Consider the following 26,711-nt stretch of genomic DNA (forward strand, 5'->3'; position numbering starts at 1 on the left):
ATTCGAATTTTGATCTGAAATTTTGCATAAGTAATCCTTGGTAGTCAATTTTCCCTTAATCAAACAAAAAGTTTGAAAAGTAACGGCTAATGGCTCAGCCGTTTGCCATCTTCAGGGCAAATTAATCGCATAATACTCTTTGCCGCTCCAAAACGTTATCAAATGGTTCTAGCTGGTAGCTGTTGGTACTAGAAATTTTAAAAATGGTTATTGCTATCATTTAACATGAATTAAACCAAAATTATGCTTTAAAAAGTTGTTTCCTTCATGATTAATGATGCATTTGCCCTGAAAATAGGTAAAAACCAGCTAAACGGGTGAGCTGCCAGCCATTACTTTTCCAACTTTTTGTTTGATGTAGGGAAAATAGACCTACCAAGGATTACTTATGCAAAATTTCAGATCGAAATTCGAATTCTAAGTGCCATTTACTCAGTGATTACGAGATGGTTGCATTTAACAAACTAAAAAACATTTATTCCTTCTTTTGCCTCAGCTAGCGATGATTTCTACTATGTGAAAACTTCCACAAAACCATCTATAGGAAAGACTGTTAATTAAATTCATTAGGTACTTTTTTTATATTTTCTAGCTCTGAAGGGTGAATCCTTCAAAGATATATTTGGAAACCTTGGTATGCCATCTATAGGAAAGGCGTTGTGTTTTAATACTGTATGTTCTAAATAATATCACAGCTTACATTTCTTGTAAAAGGCGTTGTGTTTTAATACTGTATGTTCTAAATAATATCACAGCTTACATTTCTTGTAAAATTCTTTTAACCCTTTAACTATCATTTTATTCTAGAAGGTCTTTGGTATTTTTTACACTTGGGTTTGCTTTGGTAACTGTAGGAATGAGAACTTTAAAGCTAAATAAATTCAACAGATTTTAAAAAAAACTTTTTAATTTTAAGGTACAAACACATTTAATTAAACTGACACGCCTTATAGAAATACAGCCCCCAAGCCCTGGCCCAAATGTGCAGCAAGAAATTCCAAAACCGGCACGGGCACCTGGCTCTTCTAATGCCCCTAAACCTCCCCTTCCTCCATCCCCTTCTCCCCTTCCTCCACCCCCTTCTCCCTTTCCTCCACCCCCTCCACCTTCACTCCGTTCTCAATCCCCTACAAAGGGTGTCATATAGAGATGCATTATGAATGAAAAAAATAAGTCATACAGTTCTATGTATTATTTTAGATCACAAATAAAATACTTAAATTATACTAGGTTTAATCCTTATAAAAGAGTAACAGGATGTCTGTTTGTTTGTACTAAAGCTTCTCCTAGGTCAGGTTTTTAATTAATTTGGTGAAGATTCCTCTAATCTACCATCCCATGTGCAATCGCAAATTCCCACCCCCCACCCAATAAAAATTCTATTTAAAACTGCAGTGTAAAGTGGACCACGTCCACCAATATTTATAAGTGTCCCTAGAGGCATCTACGCTAGTTTTTTGTGAATTAGTTTTAATTACAAGTTAAAAGAAACGTTGGACAATCAAAACAAAATATGGGGTAGTTTTTAAAAGCGAAGCTTTCCTATAATTAAGGTTGGTCCGTCCGTCCGTCCGTCCGTACGCCAAGAGATAGATAGCTCTTTTCGTTAATTTAGATAGGTTAGAATTGTCCTATCGATTCCAAACTTTGCATGGTGATTCCTGTAGTATATAGGTTCGATTTAGAAAGCTTCGCTTTTATGTATGTTGTCATCCTTGTTTTTTTTTTATAAAAATGTACGATATCTATTGAAAACATCGCATCATAACAAATGTAAGATCACTTATTCAATTAGAATGGTGCATGGTTATTTGTTATTTTATCTTCATAACAAGGATGACGACATCCAAAAGCAGCGAAGCTAAAAGTTGAATTGACAAACGTTTCTAATAGTAAGAAAGATTATTAGTTTGAATGTATTTTTTAAAAGCTAAGCTTTACTATGATTAGGGTACGTATGTCAAAATGAATAGCTTTTTTGTCAATTTAGTCATGTTAGAATTGTCTTATCGATTTCTAACTTGGGGATTCCTGAGATGGGTTTTTGAAAGATGCCGCGTTTTTTCGACAATTTTTTAGACATTGATTGATTGAACGAAGACGATGGGATTTCAACACAGAGTATACAACATAAGAATTCAAATAATAAAATGTCTAATACAACTTAAATCCATTTTCGCTGCATATTTATTTTTGCATCTTTTTAGAGCTGTGTTAGACATTATACAAATGGCTAAAATAATAATTTAAAATTTTGAATTCTCAAGTTGAATACTCTGTTAAAATCGTACGGGGCATTGATCTTCAAGATGGAATAAGGTTTTTAACAGGGTATACAACTTGAGAATTCAAAATTTTAAATTATTATTTTAGCCATTTGTATAATGTCTAACACAGTTCTAAAAAGATGCATTAATAAATATGCAACGAAAATGGATTTAAGTTGTATTAGACATTTTAATATTTAAATTCTTACAAATGGCTAAAATAATAATTTTAAAATTTTGAATTCTTATGTTGTATACTCTGTGTTGAAATTTCATTGTCTTCGTTCAATCATTCAATGTCTAAAAAATTGTTTTTCTCAAAAAGCCCCGCTGAAATATTTTGGTTTTACCTGGAATAATCATGGTTTTATGTCTATTTTCACCATACATAGGTCCCAGGGCTCGGCACTTACTTTTGTCTTGATTCAATTCTAGACCACAGTGTAAAATAATAAATTTGGTTAACAAATTCGACTCTCCCCTCCTCAAGTTCCTCTAGAAGCCTCTAGGAGCGTAGCCGCTAGTTTTATATAAACCAATATATAATTTACTTTAAAAATAACTATAAAAATGTTTTTACGATAGTTTTGCAATAAAATAATAAAAAATATTTATTTATTAAATACAGTTCACCCCGGTTTGGCCCGGCAATGCCACTCGCTGAGTACGATTGGCGCGCCGGTACTGCGCCACCAGCTAGCTATAACCAACAAGCGAATTAATTATTTAACCCTATTTCACCATACTTGCATAAAACCTGTTTTTTTTGATGATACAATTGTTAGTACCAAAACATTCATACTATTGTAATCGATGTATTATTACATGGATATTGCACCAGATTTTCATGTACTCTAATAAAATACTTGCTAAAATAACGATACTCCCCATCCACATCCTAAATCACATCCACTCCTCTTCTACTGAATGAACAAACTGCCCAATAAATGAGTACCATATAAGAAAAACTAAATTTTCATATAAAATAACAAAATCAATAAAATTTGACTGTATACATAAATGTAGATAATATTCATTAATTCATTTATTATTGTTGTTATTTTTATGTAGGTACACCCAAAAATTATAAATATAATCTAATCTAAAAAAAAATGACGACAATTTTCCCCTGTCAATATATCCACATATAAATATCCATTATGGTGAATTATGATGTACGTGGTAAGTTATCATTTGTTGTTCGAAGCGAAGATTTGCTATAACGGATATGTTCTAGATAAATACTCTATAAATCAGACAATAGGAAACAAGTTGAAGGACAATCAGACTATTAATGATTAGAAACTGTACAGATTTTGATACGAAAAGGCAGTTATTTATTTAATTTCATTTTGTGTAAATATTCACATTTGTCAGGATAACACTTTGCTGTGGTATATATATTATGTAAACATTTCTTCCCTCGTATAATAAGGGGCATATGATATAGCTTTTTCGTTGTTTGTATTAATGGAACGAATCCTATATATGTATAAATTAACAAAAAGGTTTTTGAGTTTGACGGATTAAAAGGCAAGAATGTCCATCTAGATCTACTATGCCTATTCAAACTATAACTAGATTTTTTAATTTTTAAAGAAGTGTCCAATTAAAAAAAATGACATTATAATAATCTTTTCTTCTTCCTAAAACTTATGTTTTCTATATAATTTTAAGCAGATTTTATATGACAGCATGGCAATTGAAGCCCTTTGAAAAATTAAACCTCTAACTATTCTACCACTGCACACTGGTCTGAAAACGCAGTTTTGGGTCAACAATTCGTTTTCAGCCGTCTTTTGGCCGATTTTAATGCCCAATACAGCAAATTAGGGGTTTTATGGGTCAGGGAGTCCATTTATGAAAAAAAAAATACATGACCTCGAAGGTCAAAGACCGTTAAAATGACCTTTAAAGTCTGATTTTTGCCGTTCCCGAGGTTTTATTGGACATTTAGGGCGGGAAGGAGTTGTCAAATCAAGAAGACTCTGAAATACTTTTTTGTAGACAATTGCATTAGCTAAATATCATGTGAAGTAAAATTTTTTGTAAGTATAACCAGTTTTTCACCAGCTGCAAATTTCAAATTTGCGCGTTTTTAATTTTTAATATCTTGATTATTTTATCTAAATTTTCTTGATTTTATCCATTTAGAAAATATTTTAAATCATTGTTATTTCATCTTACTAGAGGATAATAAAATTATGGCATATTTTTATAAGGATGCATTTGTTTGTGTGTTTGAATGTGTGTGTGTGTATTCTTGTTTCTCCTCACTCTACGCTACGAAATAACGCGAATAATAAGGCGCGAATGCATACAGACACACACACACACACACCACACGAAGAAACATAAAGAGTAGGCTGAAAGAATAATATCAATTATATGAATATAAAACAATAAAATTGACATTTAAAAATTTATTTTAACTAACCTACATGAAATATAACAGATTTTTATACTATTTAGCTATTTCGTATGTTTTCATTTTGTTTATTAGATATTACTCCGCAAAAATAGATCCTTCCCCCCTCTACGTGCGTCGGAATAATTCTAAATTACAACATCGATGAAATTTAATCGATCTATTAGTTTTTAAGATAATGCAAAAAACGAACAAAACTGGATGCCATATATATCGTGAAATATGAAGCTAATTGCAATACCAACAAATTCTCTTTAATAAACATGCGAAAAGCTCAGAGAGTACTCAATAAGAAAATTTTGCCAAACTTACCCTTAACTTAAAAACTAAGAAAAAAAACACATTTTTGCATTTTGTACCATTTTTTGTGTTATAAATAATTTTTGAACTTATATAGGACTTCTTTTAGTTGGACAATTTCCAACATGCGGATATTTGATTTTATCAGATTTAAGCAAGTATAGCCAATTTAACAATGTCAATAATACGTTCTTAGATTTTAGAGTTCTGCAGCTTTGGCCCCAAATTATTTCAAAAAACATATTATCAACATGGGTTGATATTTAAAATATAGGTGGCCCAGGATGTCTTTGAAGGCTGGCAGGTCAACTTTTGTCTAAATTGATGGGTAGGAAAAATTGAATTGTTGACCCCTCCGGACCAGTGTGCACTGGGCGCATTTAGCGTTGTAAGAGGCAAAAATAGGAAAGAAAACTACAAAGCTACAACACAAAAGGAGCTCAAAAAAAAGTGGGATAACCTAATAGTTCAAAATTTTAATTTTGAGGATGTCAACAGATAATCTTATTTAAAAAAAATTTCTCCTTGTGAACAGTCCTTTTTTAAAACTTTACAAACCATTGTCAGCAATAATTAGATTTTTGATTACAAATAAAGCACAATATTTAGAAAATGCCGCTATTTCCCTTGAATTTCTTGATGGTGAAATTCAAATTTTGCCCCCCAACGACAGCTGAAAAAGGCAATTTAATAAAGGTTGCGTTATTTTGCACCCCAAATCAATTTTCGAATTAATTTCTTTGTTGGTTATACCTTATTCCTGCTGCGCCACTGGCCGTGCTGAACCGCCCATGTTATTTTGATTTAAAGATTGGTATTAATAATCTGATGGTGCGCTGAAATGAATCGCCCCGATTCAGCGCACCTTTAAACGATCTAAAGATCCAGCTCTGTAGTAGTTGGGTAGGATTTAGAAAGCGTAGCATCTTGATAATCATTACCAGTGTCCATACGTTCATTTTAAACATTGATTTTTAACTTTTTTAGCAATACATTTTTATGTTATATGATTATCAGATTGTTCTGATTTTTGGAATACTGATTCCTTGGACAACAAAATATAGTATTATAAGCGATGCATCACTATAATGAAGTCATAAAAATGTAAGTATGTCTTTAAACATTATCCTGTATTTAAGCAGTTTTTCAACTAAGAACCATGTACATCTTAATTTTGGAACATTTATTTTCTCTTAAAAGCATAGAAATGTTAATATTATAGGTTTTTTTTGAACTTATTTTTTGTGTAGATTCGATATTTGAAGCCAAATTAAATAGAGGATTTGTAGTTTTTGAGATATTTGACCCAGCTCATACCAATAACGAAATTAATTCGGAAGAAAATCACGAAACCTATACATGTTTTTCAGCTGTCGTTGGGGGGCAACACATCGTAAAATTGACAACCTCTCCATTTGCCCCCCAAATATTATTTTAGATTTATTTTGCTTGTTGGTTATACCTTATTCCTGTATTTGACCTATTAAGAAGCCCCTTAACCCTTACAGATCGGGCCCCAATTCCCACCTTAATAGATCGGGGGGGGGGGCTCAAAGAGCCCCCCCCTCTATCTCGGCTCCTGGTACAGATAAAGACGTAAAATTTTTTTCTGGTGGTTCATGTATATTTTTAGAGAAAATTACTTTTTCTAGTCATAGCAGTCAGACCGCTCCTTAGCCGCTTTTTAGCGGCCAGCCGCTAAATTTTGAAACAGCTGTAGAGCGGCCAATTTTGCAGCTAGGATGACCAAATTTTAGGACGAACTTTTATTTTTCATAACAAAAAAATTACTCTTTCGGATCATCGCCGAAAAACGGCAAATAACGGAAACCGCCATTTTCGGCGGTTACGGCGGTAAAACGGCGGTTGGCGGCGCAAATTAATATTTTTATCTGTTTATTATTGCTCAAGGATTTACCAAAAAAAATTATAGGTCTCTAGCTGTAATGGAAGCCACGATATTCATGATATATATCTGTAGTAAAAGCCGGACAAAAATCGGTCATAAAGTCGGTCAGGGAGCGGTCAAACGGTCATAACACCACTTTTCTCAGATGGTCATGGATATCTTAGTATTCACCAAAAAAATTTTAGGTTTCTACCTTATACACAAAAGTCATAAAGTAGAAATTAAGATTTATTTAGAATTTTTTCTAATTTTTTTTGCTACCCAACTGACTTTGACTGGACACCACGACCGACACAGACCAGATATCCTAATAAAATCAACTCTTGCCGACGTATAATTACTAAACTTAAAAAGTCATGAAGTTACAGCTCTCCATCTTACCTACAAAAAAAATGAGATTGAAAAAACTAGAGAGGGGGGCTCTTTGAGCCCCCCCCCCCCTATCTGTAAGGGTTAATAAAAAAATAAAAAGCTACTAAGTATAATACCAACAATATAGGCTTGATGTAAAAATTATTAAGTTAATGGTATCAATTAAAAAAATAATATTTATAATTTGGTTTACTTTACAATAAGCTTTTGCTGCGTGATATTGGGTTTAAACATCCTCAATATTAGAATTACAGTAAAATATAAGTCTAACAACAGTTCAACAGTACATACTTTTTTGAGAAACAGCAAATATAGAAAAGTAGCACAACTCCAGTCTGTATTGCATCCAATAGGCTTGCAAACTCACAAAATAGGAGTTTATTTTACAATTTGAGGCCGATTGTTAGGTCTAGTGTAGAAAAATAGTTGAATTTATATGAACAATACTGAGAACCCTTAAAGGATAGAAGCTTTGACCTTTAACCCTTACAGATTGGGGGGGGGGGTCATATTGACCCCCCCCTCTAGTTTTTTCAATGTCATTTTTTTTGTAGGTAAGATGGAGAGCTGTGACTTCATGACTTTTTAAGTTTAGTAATTATACGTCGGCAAGAGTTGATTTTATTAGGATATCTGGTCTGTGTCGGTCGTGGTGTCCGGTCAAAGTCGGTTGGGTAGCACCAAACTTAAAAAAATATTCTAAATAAATCTTAATTTCTACATTATGACTTTTGTGTATAAGGTAGAAACCTAAATTTTTTTTAGTGAATACTGAGATATCAATGACCTTATGAGAAATGTGGTGTTATGACCGTTTGACCGCACCCTGACCGACTTTATGACCGATTTTTGTCCGGCTTTTACTACAGACATATATCATGAATATCGTGGCTTCTATTACAGCTAGAGACCTAAAATTTTTTTTGGTAAATCCTTGAGCAACAATAAACAGATAAAAATATTAATTAGCGCCGCCAACCGCCGTTTTACCGCCGTAACCGCCGAAAATGGCGGTTTCCGTTATTTGCCGTTTTTCGGCGATGATCAGAAAAAGTAATTTTTTTGTTATGAAAAATAAAAGTTTGTCCTAAAATTTGGTCATCCTAGCTGCAAAATTGGCCGCTCTACAGCTGTTTTAAAATTTAGCGGCTGGCCGCTAAAAAGCGGCTAAGGAGCGGCCTGACCGCTATGTCTAGAAAAAGTAATTTTCTCTAAAAATACACATGAACCACCAGAAAAAAATTTTACGTCTTTATCTGTAACAGAAGCCGAGATAGAGGGGGGGGGGTCAATATGACCCCCCCCCCCACGATCTATTAAGGTGGGAATAGGGGCCCGATCTGTAAGGGTTAAATACTTGGGATGACTTTAATCTTCAATCTCCTTCCCATCAAATAAAATGGGCAAGGTATGATATTTTTACTAAATGAGAAAAAGTTTCAGATAAATTGTATGTTCTGGATCACTATCTATCTATCCTTCAGATTGGATGCGGTTTTCTAATTTTAAATCATTGTAGTGTGTATTTTATGAGGTTTTGTTGGTATTTCCTAATTATCGATAAGGGGCTCTTAATTACAGCTCATACCAATAACGAAATTAATTCGGAAGAAAATCACGAAACCTATACGTGTTTTTCAGCTGTCGTTGGGGGGCAACACATCGTAAAATTGACGACCTCTCCATTTGCCCCCCAAATATTATTTTAGATTTATTTTGCTTGTTGGTTATACCTTATTCCTGTCTTAATTAGGTCTTATATCTCAAAAATAACGAATCTTGCATAATATCTAACTTGAAATACTGAATCTACGCTAAAAATAAGTACAAGAAAACCTGTAATATTAACTGTTCTATGCTTATAAGGGAAAATATTTTTTTTTAATCAAGATGTACGTGCTTCTTTACTTAAAATTTAGTTTTGACTTTTATACATTTATGTTCTAATTATTCAGAAACTCTACAAGTGTTAATGTTCGTATGTCTGACAGTTTTAGAGGTTCGCTTTTATTGATGTTGTCATTCTTATTCTTAGATTCCCTCAAATAGTACCAGAAAGACAAACTTCAATGAAATCTAGAATAGCTGATCAACTCTCTATATATCACGTATTATAGAAAATTTTAGAAAAGAAGTAAAATACAATTTAGTTTTAATACTAACGCCACTCTAAAAGTTGCCAAGCCAGAAGTTTTTATTTTTTTTTTCAATTTGGGGACAATATTTAACCAGGATAAAGTTAATCTTTAGTAGCACAGGATAGAACAAGACAACCAAATTGGATGAGGTGTATACTAGCAGCTTATAATTAAAAACACTGAAATTAATTCGGAAAGATATCGCGAAACCTATACGTGTTTTTCAGCTGTCGTTGGGGGGGGCAACAAATCGTAAAATTGAAAACCTCTCCATTTGCCCCCCAAATATTATTTTAGATTTATTTCGCTAACGCTTGTTGTTATACCTTATTCCTGGTATATTAGTCCTATTATAATGGTAAGCTTTTTTATGTTTTAGCAAAATATTTAGGAAACTGGTTGAAGGTTTGTCAATTAAAAAAACATTCATATATACTACACGGCTGGTTTTTTATTAAATGAATAAGTTAGGGTACAATGTTTGGCACTTTCGATATAAGTAAATGATAATAAAAAACCCATAGAATGCGATAATAACTTCAGAAAAATCGAAGAAAATAGTTTTCATACTTAATTAACGTTTTTAAGTTTTTCTTCAAAAAGTTTAGATAAGATGCCTTTAAAAGTCGTCTATGATTTTGTCAGGGATAAAAATGTAACTTTAAAATAAGAATTACAACATATTTTGTCAATTAGTACAAAGTAAAATTTTGAACATTTTATTGATCAGTATATTTTTTAAAATGTGAAGTAGAAACCTGAATATTTTATCATGAAAATTGTGTTATGATTTGATTGTCTGCTAGATTACAAGAAAAAAGATACTGACAGTACTTGTTGGTTCTTTAAAAAAAATTAGGTAGATTACTTTCAGAACCCCTCTTTTTGCAACGTTATTTTAATAGAACAGAGACGTAATCTTAGTGTACTCAATATCTAGACAGCCAACCATTGTTTTAGAATTGTTCAATTTTTTTAACTTCTGATAAAAACAGAATTAATGGTATTTTTGTAAATATTATACCTCCAAGAAATGGCTATACTTCCCAATCATATGTTGTGTGATATTTAAGAGGAATTATTTTGATATAATGTCATTAAAATATTCGTTGAAAAAAGTGCTATTCTAGCTTATACTTTACATTTTAATGTGTATGATAATTCAAATAAAAGATAATGAAGATTTATATTATATTTAATTGTTATAATTATAAAGAAAAACCTGGAAACAGTAAAAAACTGACTTTATTTTATTGACGTAGGGAAAATTTTGTCAAATATTTGAATAAAAAAGCAATATAAAACAAAATAAATTATTTTTAATATAGTCACAAAAAGGCTTAATGAGTTTAGGAAATATTTCATTCACTAATCATGTCATTTAAACTCTATTACATAGAATACAGTGTAAAAAGATGTTCTCGTTTTAATTTTAAGTAATTTCAAATGCATTTTAATACCTTTTAATGATTTATTTTTTGAAACATCTTTTTATTAAATGTTAATGATTTTTGAAGTTATATGTTAAAATGTTTTTAAATTATGTTAACATTTTGTTTTAAATGTAGAAAATTGGTAATTCTAAACATTCTAAAAATGATTTTATTAAATTTTCATCACTTAAATTGCATGTTTGATGAAATTTTCAACTGATAATTCAAGAAAAATCGTTTAAGTTTTATTATATTTTACTTTGAAATGTTAAAAAAATATATTATTGTCAAAAATGTGGAAGTTATACTTTCCTCAAAAAAAGACCTAAAACATGCAAATTAACACGTGTAATGAGATTTTTTTTCTTTCAGGTTTAATTTTAAGTAATTATTGATATTTTTTGTAAAAAGGATTTTATATAAAAAGTTTTAAAACTCGAGTTATGTAGTGGTTCTAAAAAAGGTTGCGAATTTATGCAATTTTCTTGCAAAAAAAATTTTCTATGATTTTAAAAATAGCAAAGGATGTTATTAGACGTACTTACAGATACAATTGCTAAGTCATTTTGGCCAAACACTAAAATAAAGTTTTGACATCTGAGGGCCCATACGTGACTAAGTAATGGTTAAGGGGTATTTTTTCACACAAATCTTTTAGTGCATCTATAAATTCTAACTCCTGCAGCTAGGGTACTATGGAGTGGTAGTTGCACGAAGTGCATTTAATCTTTAATTTTGTGAACTGCATATTATTTCTGTTCAATAGTTTAAACTACATCTATAGTTAGATGATGTTCTTTTAACTATATCTTGACGATTTTTTTCTCTCTTCTAAAGAGGAGTATGCACGAACGAGAGCAAGTGATTCTAAGCACCTTCCAGCAGTGATTTTAAATGTTTTTTTTTGTGAAAATAAAGGTTCTAAGAAAGAGAGGTAATGTCTGATTGAGCCAATAAATGAATCGCATCGGAGCATACATGAAATCTCATTGGTTGAATTAAACTAAAGTTTTCTCATTAGAGTTAATTAGAGCTGTTCTTTCAACTTTTACTCGAATCAAGTCCATCACATGAAGTACTGCCTTTATATTGTTGTTTCACAACTATGTTTTATTTGTGAATTAATAAAAAATATGCTTCATCTATTGCAATCGTTTTAAAATAATAAAAATCCCTTTATGAATTTAAGTTAATAAAAATCATATTTTTTTTCTTGAGTTTCTATTAAAACAAAAAAATAATATCTCGGACTTCAAATGTACATGATTTATAATCTTTAATTCGTAATTCGTATCTATTACTAGAGTTGGCTCGATATAATTATCTCCCTATTGGCTAGTTTTCTATATCTATTTCTCAATAAATCTATTTTCCTCACCCGGCATTACTATCTAAAAGAAAGTAAATATTTAATAATTTAAATGATTTTTAAAAGATTTTTTAAAATTATATTTTTTTCTTTACATTACCATCACCAAAGGGTTAATGATGATGATTACAATTTTAGTTTAATATTTGAACACACAAAATGTCGCCACAATCGAATTCTTTTAAAACATAGTTTTCTTAAATTTATCATATTATAAATTTAAATTTTCTTTTTTATGATTAGAAATTAAATACATCAATATAAGGTAAATAGCAACATGAAATGAAAAAAATGAATTTATTTTTAATAAAGTAAAATAATGGGTCTTATCGTTCTGGGCAATGAGAGTTTATTATGGATTATTGGAGCACTATGAGTTTTAATCATATATTCCTTGGAAAACTTGAGCTCGTTTATAGACATTTATTTCCTATATAGATCTGACATGGATCTTGAAGCAATTAAGCAGGCCGTTTTGTACATGTTAAAAATTGGAAGATTTCATTAAATAAAAGTAATCGCAAATATACTTAGTAAATAAACATTTAAAATACATAAATTTATAGTTTGTTTCATGTTTACCTCGAAATAAATTATATAAAAATAAAATAACAACAAATAGCAATACAACAGTACGTTCGTTACGTTTTCAACAGGACCTAGCGTTGTACTAAAGGGCATATTATTTTCATTTTGTTCATATAAAGATTCAGCTGTAAATAGTCGCATTTCTTAAAATAAAGCTTTTCTCACGTAAATTATATCGTGTTAAAATTTATTTTCTAGTATAGTGTAAAGCATATTACAAATCCTTTAATAAGTTAGCTATGAATTGTTGAATTCCTTAATATAAAGTTAGCTTTCTAGAAATTATATACTCGAAAAAATTTTAAGTTTGTCAGCTGGAGGAGTTCCTTTGTCAGATTTACGATAAAGGGGTTCACACTATACTTCTTCTCTCCTAATTCTATTTTTGTGAATATACTTGGACTATGTTTAATATCAGTATATCAATTTTAAAAATAAACAAGTTTCACCATGGTTTTATATGAAAAAACTTTAAAATTCAGGCATTTTCTAACTTGATAACATCAAATGATTTGTTGAGTTCAAACTGCTGTAACACAAAAGTAAACTTTTTCAATTAAAAATGTTAATTCAGGAAAAGGAATGGTAACTTGTAATATTGTAAACAGCGTTATAAGTGTACTTTCGTAATTTACAGCATTTGATTATATTTGGCGTGTTTAATATTTGAACCTTTGATATTTCATCAAAAAAGCTTAACCGTTAAAGACTAAAGTTTATTCATAGGAAACCATGGTGAAACTTAATTCTTTTTAGTTGGTTTAACTATTTCAAATATAACCCTAGTATATTCACAAAAATATATTTAGTATCACTACTGGAAGGTGCTTAGAATCACTTAGAATCATTCGTGCATAGTCCCCTTTCAACCGTCACCGCCAGCTACAGATTTTTTTTTTCACTTGGAACTCCATGTAAAGAATAAGACAAAGGAGATGCTAAGACAAAATTCATTTGATTTAATAGCAAGTTATCTTCGGATTTTTTACAGTTCCATTACGTCATGGTGTATTTAATCAGAAGATAAGTTTTTTTTTGTTCAAAAGATAATGCATTTATTTATTCACATCTAATTTATCTTTAGTTTAATTGAGAATGAAGTCCAAAAACTTTACATTACTCTGTTGTAATCTGGTATAACATTTTTTAATCTCACAGCCATTGCAATGATATCAAAAATAGTTAAGTAGTTAATTGCTTATAGTTAAAGACTGAGAAAGGCTTACATTCAGGGATATAGGGATGTGACAATGAATCTAAAATTAATTTCCTTGGCTGTCTTTGACGTAGTTTCCTATGACTGAAACAACTTCTCTTATTTTGGTTAATTTAAAGACTTTGGAGACTAATGCACATAATGCCGCTGAATTTGTTACATTGCTAGCACTAGCAGACCCTATTCATTGAAAATAATCAATACAAATTTTTTAGGTTTGTTTTTAAATTTTTTGAATTTGCTGGATAAATCTGGTTTTCATGACCTTTCAGCTAAAACTCTAAAAAATAATTGCTGTTATTCTTATTCCCTATGTCCTTGCCTAAATCAGCTGTTTTCAGTATTTTTGTTTTGGTGCAACTCTTTGGAGTTGTATCTTGCCATCCTCATTTTTTTTGCTTAGGCAGACCCACAAATATACCTGAATTAATTTGACCTTCCAATAGTATTAAAATTCAAGATCTTACTTAAAGGTTCCATGCTAATGTGTGCATGTCATATTCATTTCTTTACTAGGCTATATTGTTCACTAGTACCAATGGAAATGTTTCATCAAACAAAGACCATTCATACTCCTGTAAGGTAATGCCTAATTTAGTTAAGGGAGAGAAAGTTTTAGGTATACCTACAATTTGTGTAACATCTATCAGGCTTGTGGTTCAGTTTTTTTTTAATTTGTACGTCATTAAATCTAGATTTTCCTTAACAAATTGAAAATCAAAATAGCTTCAATATCACAGGATTCACAACATAAATTTAAACTCATTCAAATTAAAGTTAGAAATGGATTTATTACTTGGATCCTACACCAGATTATCATGTGCTCTTATAAAGTGAAACTTGTAGCTGGCTAAGATAATGATACCCCCTTCTCCATCCACACCCTTTACCCCATCCCCCCTCTCCTAATAGATAAACGAGGTGACCAGTTATTGATGTAAATTTTATTGCAACATATTTTGACCGACAATCTTTCTCCCCCTGTCATAAATCCTTTATATATATTCTATATCCATTAAGTTAGAAAGCAAAAAAAATATTTAGATTTCTCCTCTTAAAACTTTAAACAAAAAATCTTTTTATATCATTATTTGATTCTTTATTTGTTTTAGCTATTTACACAAAAAAATGTATGTTTAAAATATAATAACTACTAGCAGCTTCTCCCCTAGCCTCTAGGGGCTTTGCCCATAACCGATAATGAACTAGAGTTAATAAGTTTCTTTATAGGAAATTAAGTTGCATTTTAAAGAATTGGGGGGAGAGGGGTTGATTTTTTTTGTTTTTTGGTTAGTTGAGGGGTATACTTCCCCCAAAGAAAATAGCTCAAAACCACCACAGGACCAGTAGGTATACTGAAGAGTAGGGTTCAGATTAAGAAAGAAAATTTTCATCTCCAGATGCATTTTCTATTGTCCCTAAATATTCAAGCATTTTTAAAGAAACAAAGTCCAATGGTTAAATAAACTTTTTAGGACATATTTTTTAATGAATGTGAAGTACCTACACCATTTCTTTCTCACCACTCAGTCAACCTAGAGGATTGTCATAACCTTTGTCAGGTATAGTTGGAAATTATACACAGCTTTCCGCTAATATCTAAATAAAAGTTACATCCAGTTTTGATAGTCTCGAAGGGCTTAAGTCCCAGGCTAATAAAACTGTTATTAATATTATAAGTTTTAGTTTATTTTTCCAGAAAAATTGTCTGCAACATGATGCTATACATGAGAACCGGTTTTAATCCACAGGACATAAATTGGTTTGAAGCCATACTGGGAGTATTTGTCTAAAACACCTGTAAACAATTTCAAGAGAACTAAAATATTTTGTGTACCTTTGACTTAACCTAATAAATTGACTTAAGATCATTTTAAATTTAGATCCTTGAAGAGGGAGACAATGGTTGCTCTTTCTATACTTACCATGAACCATTCAACCAAGATGACATAGATGAGAAAAATTGTAAGGTAGCAATTCAAAAATGTAATTGAATGAGGATATTTTAAAGGATAGAATAAGTTTTAATAGTCTTCTATAATACTGTGTCTAATAAGAGGCTTAAAGATAATATATTGTGCAAATAATTAAGTTATAATTATCATATTCTTTAATATTTTTGTCTATTTAGCTGATTGCAGAAAAGGCTTTTACCGATTTTGTGAAGAAATGTAATCTTATTGGTTTACCTATTTTAAATACAGATGGAGACTGTTTGAGTTTTGAGGTAAATATATGTATTCTAAAGGTTAGAATGTACAAACCAAAGCAAATTATTATATGACCTAGACAGAGCACTGATCAAATAAATTCTTTGTGTAATAATAAGCATTAGTCACTGTAATCCTATCCTTGAAAAATTGAATCATCTTTTATGTTCTCAAAAGTTGACTTCAATTAAATTATCATTTTGTCATTATTTTAGAAATGAGCTTCCATTTCTCAGGAGCCCAGTAATATGGCTATAAGTGATGCATTCAAATTCAAATCTTCATATTTTGTGATTTAAATTGTATCTAAATTTAGAATGAGTGTACAGAAATAGATGAAGTATGTACTACATGTACCTCATGTTTAGAAGAAGAATGTGGAGGTTATGTACAGTCTGATTGCAAGGTGAACATAATTGAAAATCAGTTTTTCATAAAAAAAATCAATAATTTCCTATGCAATAAATCAGATCTGGACTCTTAAATTCTGACTCTCTGCAAGTGTTTATGTTTGTATGCCAAATTGTATGATTTTCAAGCTTTACATTAATTAATGTTCTCATTGTAATTATTAGGATACTGGCCATGACAATGTGTTAGGAGATTATACAACATCAACATTAAATACCTGTATTAAAGTTTGCCATACTAGACACCAGGAAGGTAATTACAAATTCAGTGACCCTAAAAGGGGACCATGTGCGAATGAGAGCAAGTGATGTTAATTATTTTCCAGCAGTGATATAGGGCATTTTTTTATGTTGATATACTAGGTTTCTGCTATATAGGGTTAAGTGATTTTAAAAAGTTAAGTAAAAATTTTTATAATTTATACCTAACAAGATTAGAATACAACCATCAAATGCTTTGACACAGGAGTATACGTTTTCTATGTAATTTGACATTTTACAGCATTTGATTTTGTTTTGCCTTTTATTTATTTTGCACCTGGAACTCAACAAAACATTAGAAGACTTGCTTCAAAAATACTTAACATTTGATTTTTTTTTCATATAAAACCATAGTTAAGCATATTTTTTTAGTTGATATAGCTATGAAAAACTGAAACCGAGTAAAATCAACAAAAAATACTTATAATTACTGCTGGAAGGTGCTTAAATAAAATGCATTGCTCCTGTTCGTACATAGTCCCCTTTAAGTTAAGTGGACATGATAATGATCCACTAGCTGTCCGGGAGTGCCAATATACATAAGAGAGGAAAAAATTAAGTGTCTGGTTCATTAAAAAAAACATCTTAGACAACTACCAGCAAAAAAATCAGTTGTAGCTTGAATGAGATCTTACAAGGGAAAAGACAATGAATTATAAATATGAACACCATCATTGATTATTAACAAATTTACCCCTTCTATGGATTAAAATTGAACAGACTAATCAAAATTTTTTAATCATTTGTCATTCTGTTAACTACAGGGTGTTTCAAGAGAAACGAAACAAAAATAGTACTTTGGAAAAACCGGTTTTTTCGGCATAATTTTTAATTTATATGAACACTGAAGATCTAAAATATCATTCTCTAATTTAAGGTACTAAATAATTTTTACATACCATAACCTAACTTTATTATTTTAGCATCTTTTGTGACCTATGCTCATGATACTCAGAAATGTATCTGCTTTGAAAATGGTAAACAATGTCATAGATCCTAAAGTAGCAGGATGTGTGTATGTTCAAATAAAATACATCAAGGGCCGGACTGATTGGTATATCTAGATTGCAGAGCGTGAGTGGTGGAACACGCGGACGTAATATACTCAGTTTAACTGTAGAGAAGCTTCGCTTCAATTCAAAATATAGCACCGAGGTTATATATACAAATTTATTTATACACAAACAAAACAATATTGATTTCAATATTTACAGAATTAGGATGGGTTAAAAAGGATGACGATTGATTCCTTCCCTTTATATATTTTTGTGGAAGGAATGGCAAATACAAAAATTGAATTACTATTAATAGTCATGATTTATCTACACAGGATTTATACAAGAACATTATTAATAATTATTATAGAGCGCATAACTACTCTTCAAGTTAGTCTGTCCGCTACTGTATACAAGTTGTCCTGGAACTTTTTTACTAAAAACCTAAAAAAGATATGTTTTTATGATTTGCAAATAATCTATAAGAAAGAATTTATCTTCTGACCATAGATTTGTTGCTCTTTAATCCAATGATTATTTTGTGTTAGTTTCAAGAGAATGTATGAACAAAGTGATAAGTTATGAGACTGATTATGATCAATGCTTGCAAGAGGCTACCACAACAATGAAACCAACCACAATGCAAACTTCAACAACAACCACTGAGAGAATTACAACCACCCAGGTTTAGTTGGAACAGTTAATCTATGCTCAGTATAACTGCTGTTGTGCAGGGTTTCAATACAAAATATAGAAATAAAACTAATGACGTCCAAGTTTTGATTTTAGTGGGGTTAAAAATCAAGTTAGTGGCATTGGTATTCAACTTTAGGGTGGGGTGAGTAATACTTAATTTTATAGTGAATTTGCTGTCTTCATAATTTCAACGCAATTCGCTGATTTCAAAAACCCAATACATTATCGGGACAGGGTCCTCGGTCTACTTACTACCCCTTCTATTTTTTACCCTTTTACTACAGGAATTGTCGAGTACAACAGAAAAATTAACCACCACAACACAAGAAGTCACCACAACCAAGAAAGAAGATACTACAACTTCTGAGAAATCTACAACTGCTGAGAAATCAACTACAACATCGCCATCATCACCTGGGTCTTACTCTTGTAGGGTAATGTTTCTCTTTAAGTTGAATAATAGTTTTTTTTAAATATCTTTTAATATGTATTTTTTTTTTAAATTTCAGGGGTATGTCCGCATAACGGCAAATATATTGTCTAGACCAATGTATGTAGAATATATCATGACTGGGGAAAAATTGTCGTCAAATTAGCTTTCTAACATGAAACTCGTTTAGTGGTCAGTTTCACTTTATTAAAGAAAATTAAAATCTGGTGCTAGATCCAAGTAATATATCCATTCCTAGACCTAAATAAGCGCCTAACCCTTAAAATCCAATGTTATAACTAACTTAACTATTTATAGTTATTTATCTGGTTAATTTATAATATTTAGTGAATTTTTTTCATCTTTTTAGGATATATTCTTCAATGATTGTAAGTACCCCCCTGTGTATGATTCTATACACGCTCCTACTATGGAAATGTGTAACGAAAATTGTCAGGTTATGAAATTATGAAATTGGAGTAAAGCTACGCTACAAGTCGTTTGGACTACTTAAATAGATATGATAGAAAGAAACTAAATATTAGAGGTTTTCTTAAGTGCCAAACCAAACACAGAACTCTGCCACTCACTATTTGAAGGGTACATTGTTTGATGTCCTCGTCATTTATAACATTTAACAGAAATTAACATTCTAATCTTTTTGCAGATCTTAGGTGAAATTGGGTCCTGTTCTTATTATAAATATTCTGAAGCTGTAATTGACGAAAATTGTGAGGTAAGTTTAGAGAGATACAGGACAATATATTAAGCTGCATTATCAATTCTATATTATTTACTAACGGCATAATTATCTCATTTATAAACTATCCCTGGACCTACAATAAGCTTCACTGTAAACAGGATCATCAAATTGACTAATCATTTAACATTTAGTGATCTTTGGACTTAAACAAAATATTTGATTGAAATTTCAAAATCATCAATGCTTATTCTGAATATTTTTTTAAATTTTATTTAGATGATATACAATATTATTACAAACAAACATATACATTAATCATGTGTAGAGTGACTAACTAATACCAGTGAGTTTATATTGGAAGTGATTCTTGTTTAATTTAAGATATTTGCTGATGATTCATTGGAAAATTTAATTGAACACTGTAACTCAATTGGTCTTCCTCTTGTTGACTCCAACTCCGGATCATGTTTTGCTGTTGAGGTAAATATTTTGTGCTTTACCTCAAAGTGTATATCGAGCACTGAACCCCTCACCCCCATCTGTTTTTTTTCTTCAATAAATTGAAAATAAGTTGGGTAATTTTTTTTCATTTGCCTAATCCCTGTGGGGGGACCTATACCTTCAATGCCAATATATCTAATAAAGTAATAAACAAAAACTATTATTTTTATTTTATCAAATTAAGTATAAATCTACTCTAGAAACTTTGTTGCGTTCAAACTTTCAACCCAGCTTAAGAAGACCCTCTACTTTTAATCATACATTTTTGGGGCTCTATTTTTTTCCATAAACAATGTCTTTTTGGTTGGTGGATGGAGGTATCCTCTCCTAAAATAGTTATAAACCTTCTATCGACCTATAACTATCCAGCGGTTAGTGAGATCTTTAGCTACAGTTAGGTAGACTTACAGTACATTGTATGTAGGTTATATAAATTATTTAATTTAGGATAAGTGTACAGATATAGAAGAAGTGTGTACAGGATGTATAAATTATTTAATTTAGGATGAGTATACAGATATAGAAGAAGTGTGTACAGGGTGTATAAATTATTTAATTTAGGATGAGTATACAGATATAGAAGAAGTGTGTACAGGATGTATAAATTATTTAATTTAGGATGAGTGTACAGATATAGAAGAAGTGTGTACAGGATGTATAAAATATTTAATTTAGGATGAGTGTACAGATATAGAAGAAGTGTGTACAGGATGTATAAAATATTTAATTTAGGATGAGTGTACAGATAAAGAAGAAGTGTGTACAGGAAGTATAAATTATTTAATTTAGGATGAGTGTACAGATATAGAAGAAGTGTGTACACTGTACAGGGTGTATAAATTATTTAATTTAGGATGAGTGTACAGATATAGAAGAAGTGTGTACAGGATGTATAAATTATTTAAATAGGATAAGTGTACAGATATAGAAGAAGTGTGTACAGGATGTATAAATTATTTAATTTAGGATGAGTGTACAGATATAGAAGAAGTGTGTACAGGATGTATAAATTATTTAATTTTGGATGAGTGTACAGATATAGAAGAAGTGTGTACAGGATGTATAAATTATTTAATTTAGGATGAGTGTACAGATATAGAAGAAGTGTGTACAGGATGTATAAAATATTTAATTTAGGATGAGTATACAGATATAAAAGAAGTGTGTACAGGATGTATAAATTATTTAATTTAGGATGAGTGTACAGATATAGAAGAAGTGTGTACAGGATGTATAAATTATTTAATTAGGATAAGTGTACAGATATAGAAGAAGTGTGTACAGGATGTATAAATTATTTAATTTAGGATGAGTGTACAGATATAGAAGAAGTGTGTACAGGGTGTATAAATTATTTAATTTTGGATGAGTGTACAGATATAGAAGAAGTGTGTACAGGATGTATAAATTATTTAATTTAGGATGAGTGTACAGATATAGAAGAAGTGTGTACAGGGTGTATGAATTATTTAATTTAGGATGAGTATACAGATATAGAAGAAGTGTGTACAGGATGTATAAATTATTTAATTTAGGATGAGTGTACAGATATAGAAGAAGTGTGTACAGGATGTATAATAGACTATAAAAGTTTTAAAGATTTTTAATCAATATAATAGATTTAAAATCTGCATAAAATTTTAAGGATTTTTTATAAAATTAGTTTTTTATATAATTCTTTATTTAAAGGCGCAAATACAAATTTAGTTAAATAATTTTGAGATCTGTGATTGGTGGATTGAAAACTATCTGCGCTCTGATTGGAGAAGCTTAAGTGACGTACATCATTCAACCAATTAGAGCGTAGGTAGTTTCCAATCCAGCTATCCTATTGGTCAAAATTTATTAACTTAAATCGTATTTGCGCCTTTAAATAAAGAATTATATAAAAAACGAATTTTAAAAAAATTATTAAAATTTTATGCAGATTTCAAATCTATTATATTGATTAAAAATCTTTAAAACTTTTATAGTCTAATGTATAAATTATTTAATTTAGGATGAGTGTACAGATATAGAAGAAGTGTGTACACTGTACAGGGTGTATAAATTATTTAATTTAGGATGAGTGTACAGATATAGAAGAAGTGTGTACAGGGTGTATAAATTATTTAATTTAGGATGAGTGTACAGATATAGAAGAAGTGTGTACAGGGTGTATACATTATTTAATTTAGGATGAGTGTACAGATATAGAAGAAGTGTGTACAGGATGTATAAATTATTTAATTTAGGATGAGTGTACAGATATAGAAGAAGTGTGTACAGGATGTATAAATTGTCTGCACGAAGAATGTGGTGGATATATCCATACTGAATGTGAGGTAATTAAACTATCTTTTTCATCAACATAGCTATATATATTTCATTCTATTATAGAAAGTAGTACAGGCAATTTGATAATTACTGAACTACAGTTCTACATCTTATGGAAGCTTTACAAATGTACCAGGAAGGATTTAGACGTTTTGATTTTAAATTCAAGTATTGATATGATATTAGACGACTTTCATGCTTTTTACCCCATCGAATATTAAGATCTAAGTACCTAATAATAATTTTGATGTTTAATAGATATATCTTTAAAACATTCCAAAATTGTCTAAGAAGATATAATCACAAATAGGTTGTTTTGAATAGGAAATTGAGGGTGAGATAGTTTCTTTTGATGTCACTGGTCTAGATGATTGTATTAAATCCTGTTCTGACTATGACGAAGGTAAACATTTCCATAGTATAGTTTATCAAAAGTTAACATTAGATTATCAAATAAGAAATGATTGTTTTTTCCTTCTGTGCCTTTTAAATATTTTTTTTGTCCATGAACTTCAAATTTTTGTTTTAAGGCTCAATCTTTCAATTTTACTTTTATCAGACAAGATATTAACAAAATAGTTTATTCCTCATCTTTCGTCTGTTTCAATTATAACTTGAAAATCATGTGTACACCTGTACCACCATACAAATTCACATACATTCTTGAAGGAAGCTTCCCTGGAAATTAAAGACCTATAAATGCACTGAACATATAATACTACATACAATAAGTTTCATTAGTATTTATCATTAACGCCATATTTATGTCGTACAAGACTTCTGAAAATATTTAAAGTAGTAAAAGATCTAATAAACCTACAATTTTTTTAGTAGTAAAAAAACTATCTACCTATGCAAAGTAGTAGATAGAAGAACCCCTTGTTTAAAAATTTTATGATACATTTATTTAGCTCATTTTGTAATGTATGACAAGGAGCCACAAAGGTGTTCTTGTTTTGGAAATGGTAAGTTTATTTATTTCGTGTAAAGCAAATATAATATAATATAATGTCAGTAAGTCTGTATTGCATTTTCTATTAACCAACCTTAAGAGATCTTGAACTAAAGTTGATAAAACAAGAATGACAACATCCATAAAAGCGAAGCACTGAAATGTTAGGACAAACAGACATTAACACTTGTGTAGTGTCAGAACTGAATAATTAGAATATAAATGTAAAATTGTAAGTACATTTGTTGAAAAACTGCTTAATAAAGGATAATGTTTATGGACATACTTACATTTTTAGAACTTGATTATAGAGTTGCTTCGCCTATAATATTATACTTTGTTGTCCCAGTAATCAGTAAACCAAAAATCAGACCAATCGGATGATTATGATCATATAGAAATTTGTTTTTAAAAATTAAAAAACAACATGTTTAAAATGGACGCTTGGACATTTTGGTGATGATTATAGAGTTGCTACGCTTTCTAAATCGTACCTAACTACCTTTGAAATCGATAGGACAATTCTAACATGCCTAAATTAACGAAAAAAGCTATCCGTTACGGACGTTCGGACGGACCGACCCTAATTATAAAAAAGCTTCGCTTTTAAAAATCCTCAAGATTAAAATAACTTTTACCGCTACAGCACAGTTATCTTTCGTTAAAACAGCAATATTGGCAGTAAACCTGAAAAAAGGTGTATCATTTGATAATTACTTGATTTTCTTCAGTACCAATCTTTAAACTATTTTTAAAAGCGAAGCTTTTCTATAATTAGGGTCGGTCCGTCCGTCCGTCCGTCACAGAGAGTTAGCTCTTTTCGTTAATTTCAACAGGTTAGAATTGTCCTATCGATTCCAAACTTTGCATGATAATTCCTGTAGTAGTTAGGTACAATTTAGAAAGCGTAGCAACTCTATAAACAATACCAGAATGTCCGTACGTCCATTTGACAACAAATTATTTGTATATTAAAATTATCTGATTCTTCTGATTTTTTGAAAACTGATTCCTATTACAACAAGGTACACTGATTTTTTTTCTAGAGGCCATTTCTCTTTCGAAGATGGCAGTACCCTCCCTCAAAATAGCAAAAAACCTTCACAGTACCTTTTAGCAGCTCCTCTGTAAAAGGTTCAGCGGTTAGTGAGATCATTCGGTACATACAAACAGACAGCCATCCTGTTACTTTATATTATAAGGATTTATGTTCACAAAATGTCCAATATTGTACTTGCATTTGTTTTTTAGGAGAAAAAAAATGTGTGAACCGAATAGTTAGTTATGAAACAGATTTTGGAATGTGTCATGATTAGAATAAATAATTTTAATAAATATTTATAATTTGTTATTAAGTGTTAATAATTTGTATACAATATGATTTATGATGGTAAAGCTATGTCCTGTGTTTAGCGACTATCTATATCTGACTCATTAAGCAAATAAAATGAATAAACGTCCTTTAACTGTAGTCTGTACACTTTCTAACATAGGCGTCCAAGGGGGGGGGGGTAATGGGCCATTTGGCACCCCCAAACGATTTTGGGGGTGCCGTAGGCACCCCCAAAATTTTGTGAACAATACCCCCCCCAAAAAAAATTACCCCTACCTTGGGGGTGCCGTAGGCACCCCCAACGATTTTGGGGGGGGTATTTACCCCCCCCCAAAACGATTTTGGGGGGGTAATTACCCCCCCCAAACGATTTTGGGGGGGTAATTACCCCCCCCAAAATAAATGTTCTTTAAAAAAAAATTTTTGGGGGGGGTATTTACCCCCCCCAAATTGAATGTTCTTAAAAAAAAAATTTTACTGTCCAACCAGTTAAAACAGTTCTTAACCATGATAACAAAAAATTTAATAGTTTGATCATGTTTTATTTGCTTAGGCCTTTATAAGGGCTAAAACCATCCCGGGGATCTATGATGTAATTGTAAAGCACTGAAGATTCCATAAAATAGATACCTAACTAAATTAAATATTTCATTAAATAATGAAAAAGAATTTCTATAGGCGATTTCTTTTGGGAGGATGTCAGGGTGTCTCAAAACTAGTTATAAAACTTACCAGGACCTATAAGACGCTTCACTTTAAAGTAAAATCATATTGGTTCATTGGTTAGTGAGTTAATTATTGTATTTTTATGTTCTAAAGAATGAGATACTACTATATATTTGAATAGTAGTGGCGCCCTTTTTCTAAAGGGTAAAAAGGGAGGAGAAAAATAGCCTAAAACCACTCAAAGGATTGACCTATAATAGTGTGGAACCATCATGGGATCTATGTGAAGCTTTCCTAAAAAGGAGAACTCAGTATTTAAAAGTAATGAAATCTGAAGCTATAGTCAAATAAACCGTACTTACTACTTTATGTTATAAGATAGTACTTATTAACTTAATAGATTAGGTAGGTGCTTTTTTTACATAATTAAATTACCCCCCCCAAAAATTTTACCCCCGGGGTAAATTAATTTTGGGGGGGGTAATTACCCCCCCCCAACAGATTTGGGGGGAGTATTTACCCCCCCCCAACAGACTTTAGGGGGGGTAATTACCCCCCCCAATCAAATTTTACCCCCGGGGTAAAAATTTTGGGGGGGGTAAAAAAAAATTTCGGCGCGCTTCGCGCGCCATTTTACCCCCCCCAAACACGAATTACCCCCCCCCTAAAATTTTTTACCCCCCCCAAAAAAAAAAGCTTGGACGCCCCTGCTTTCTAAGCAATAAAATGACAAGATTATTCCTCCACTGCTATCCTATTGGCTGATTAAGAGAGTATAACTTTACAATATTTATGTTTTATAATCTTCCCTAGACCTATAAGAAGCTTCACTGTAAAGTAGAACCAAATCAGTTCAGTGGTTAGCAAGATCCATGTCCATGTGCCCCTTTATCTCTGGCTATATATTATGCAATACAAGTTTACAGTTTTGCTGCAAATGCAAGATTAGGAATTATTTTAAGTTAAAAAGGACTATTTTTGATTTTAAGATTTTGGTCCTGGTTCCTATTTGTCATATATGTTTTTTTTAACTACATTATTCTCTTTGTTAATGTCTGTTATGATCTCAAGAATGGCTTGACTAATGGATCTACATTAATTTGCACGTCTTTACTGGAGTCAAACTTAACAACTTATTATTCCCTGGTACCAAATATTTGAAATATTAATTTTGTACTGCTAAAGTTGATATCTGTAGATACATCTGACATAAAGCAC

General features: G+C 30.9%; 2 protein-coding genes across 5 annotated transcripts in view; both read left to right on the forward strand.

Annotated features, from left to right (window-relative positions):
- Positions 1–1,226, forward strand: part of LOC145326310 (sodium-dependent proline transporter-like) — a 45,350-nt gene extending 44,124 nt beyond the window's left edge. Inside the window, exons 25-26 of one of the 3 annotated variants that reach the window (XM_080169594.1) lie at positions 497–570; positions 917–1,226. In XM_080169594.1, coding sequence (XP_080025720.1) covers positions 497–561 — 65 coding nt within the window. In that variant the 3' untranslated portion in view covers positions 562–570; positions 917–1,226. Of the gene's footprint in view, positions 1–496; positions 571–592; positions 645–916 lie in introns of all 3 variants that reach the window. The other 2 variants (XM_080169593.1, XM_080169595.1) reach the window with 2 other exon arrangements.
- A 12,638-nt stretch (positions 1,227–13,864) lies between these two features.
- Positions 13,865–24,845, forward strand: LOC145326311 (uncharacterized). 2 transcript variants are annotated; one of them, XM_080169596.1, is made up of 17 exons: positions 13,865–13,938; positions 14,537–14,602; positions 15,496–15,582; positions 15,904–15,990; positions 16,152–16,247; positions 16,547–16,636; positions 16,806–16,893; positions 17,825–17,878; positions 18,445–18,581; positions 18,877–19,026; positions 19,393–19,479; positions 19,690–19,758; positions 20,107–20,205; positions 22,461–22,550; positions 22,867–22,945; positions 23,454–23,507; positions 24,746–24,845. In XM_080169596.1, the coding sequence occupies exons 1-17, from the start codon at positions 13,900–13,902 to the stop codon at positions 24,808–24,810; spliced, it is 1,437 nt and encodes a 478-aa protein (XP_080025722.1). In that variant the 5' UTR covers positions 13,865–13,899; the 3' UTR covers positions 24,811–24,845. The 2 variants fall into 2 exon arrangements, with proteins under 2 accessions (XP_080025722.1, XP_080025723.1); XM_080169597.1 differs by having other exon boundaries at positions 13,894–13,985.
- Positions 24,846–26,711: the final 1,866 nt, after the last annotated feature.

Source organism: Acartia tonsa, chromosome 8, assembly GCF_053477335.1.
Source record: "Acartia tonsa isolate MP-2025a chromosome 8, ASM5347733v1, whole genome shotgun sequence".
In the NCBI taxonomy this organism is placed as follows: domain Eukaryota; kingdom Metazoa; phylum Arthropoda; class Copepoda; order Calanoida; family Acartiidae; genus Acartia; species Acartia tonsa.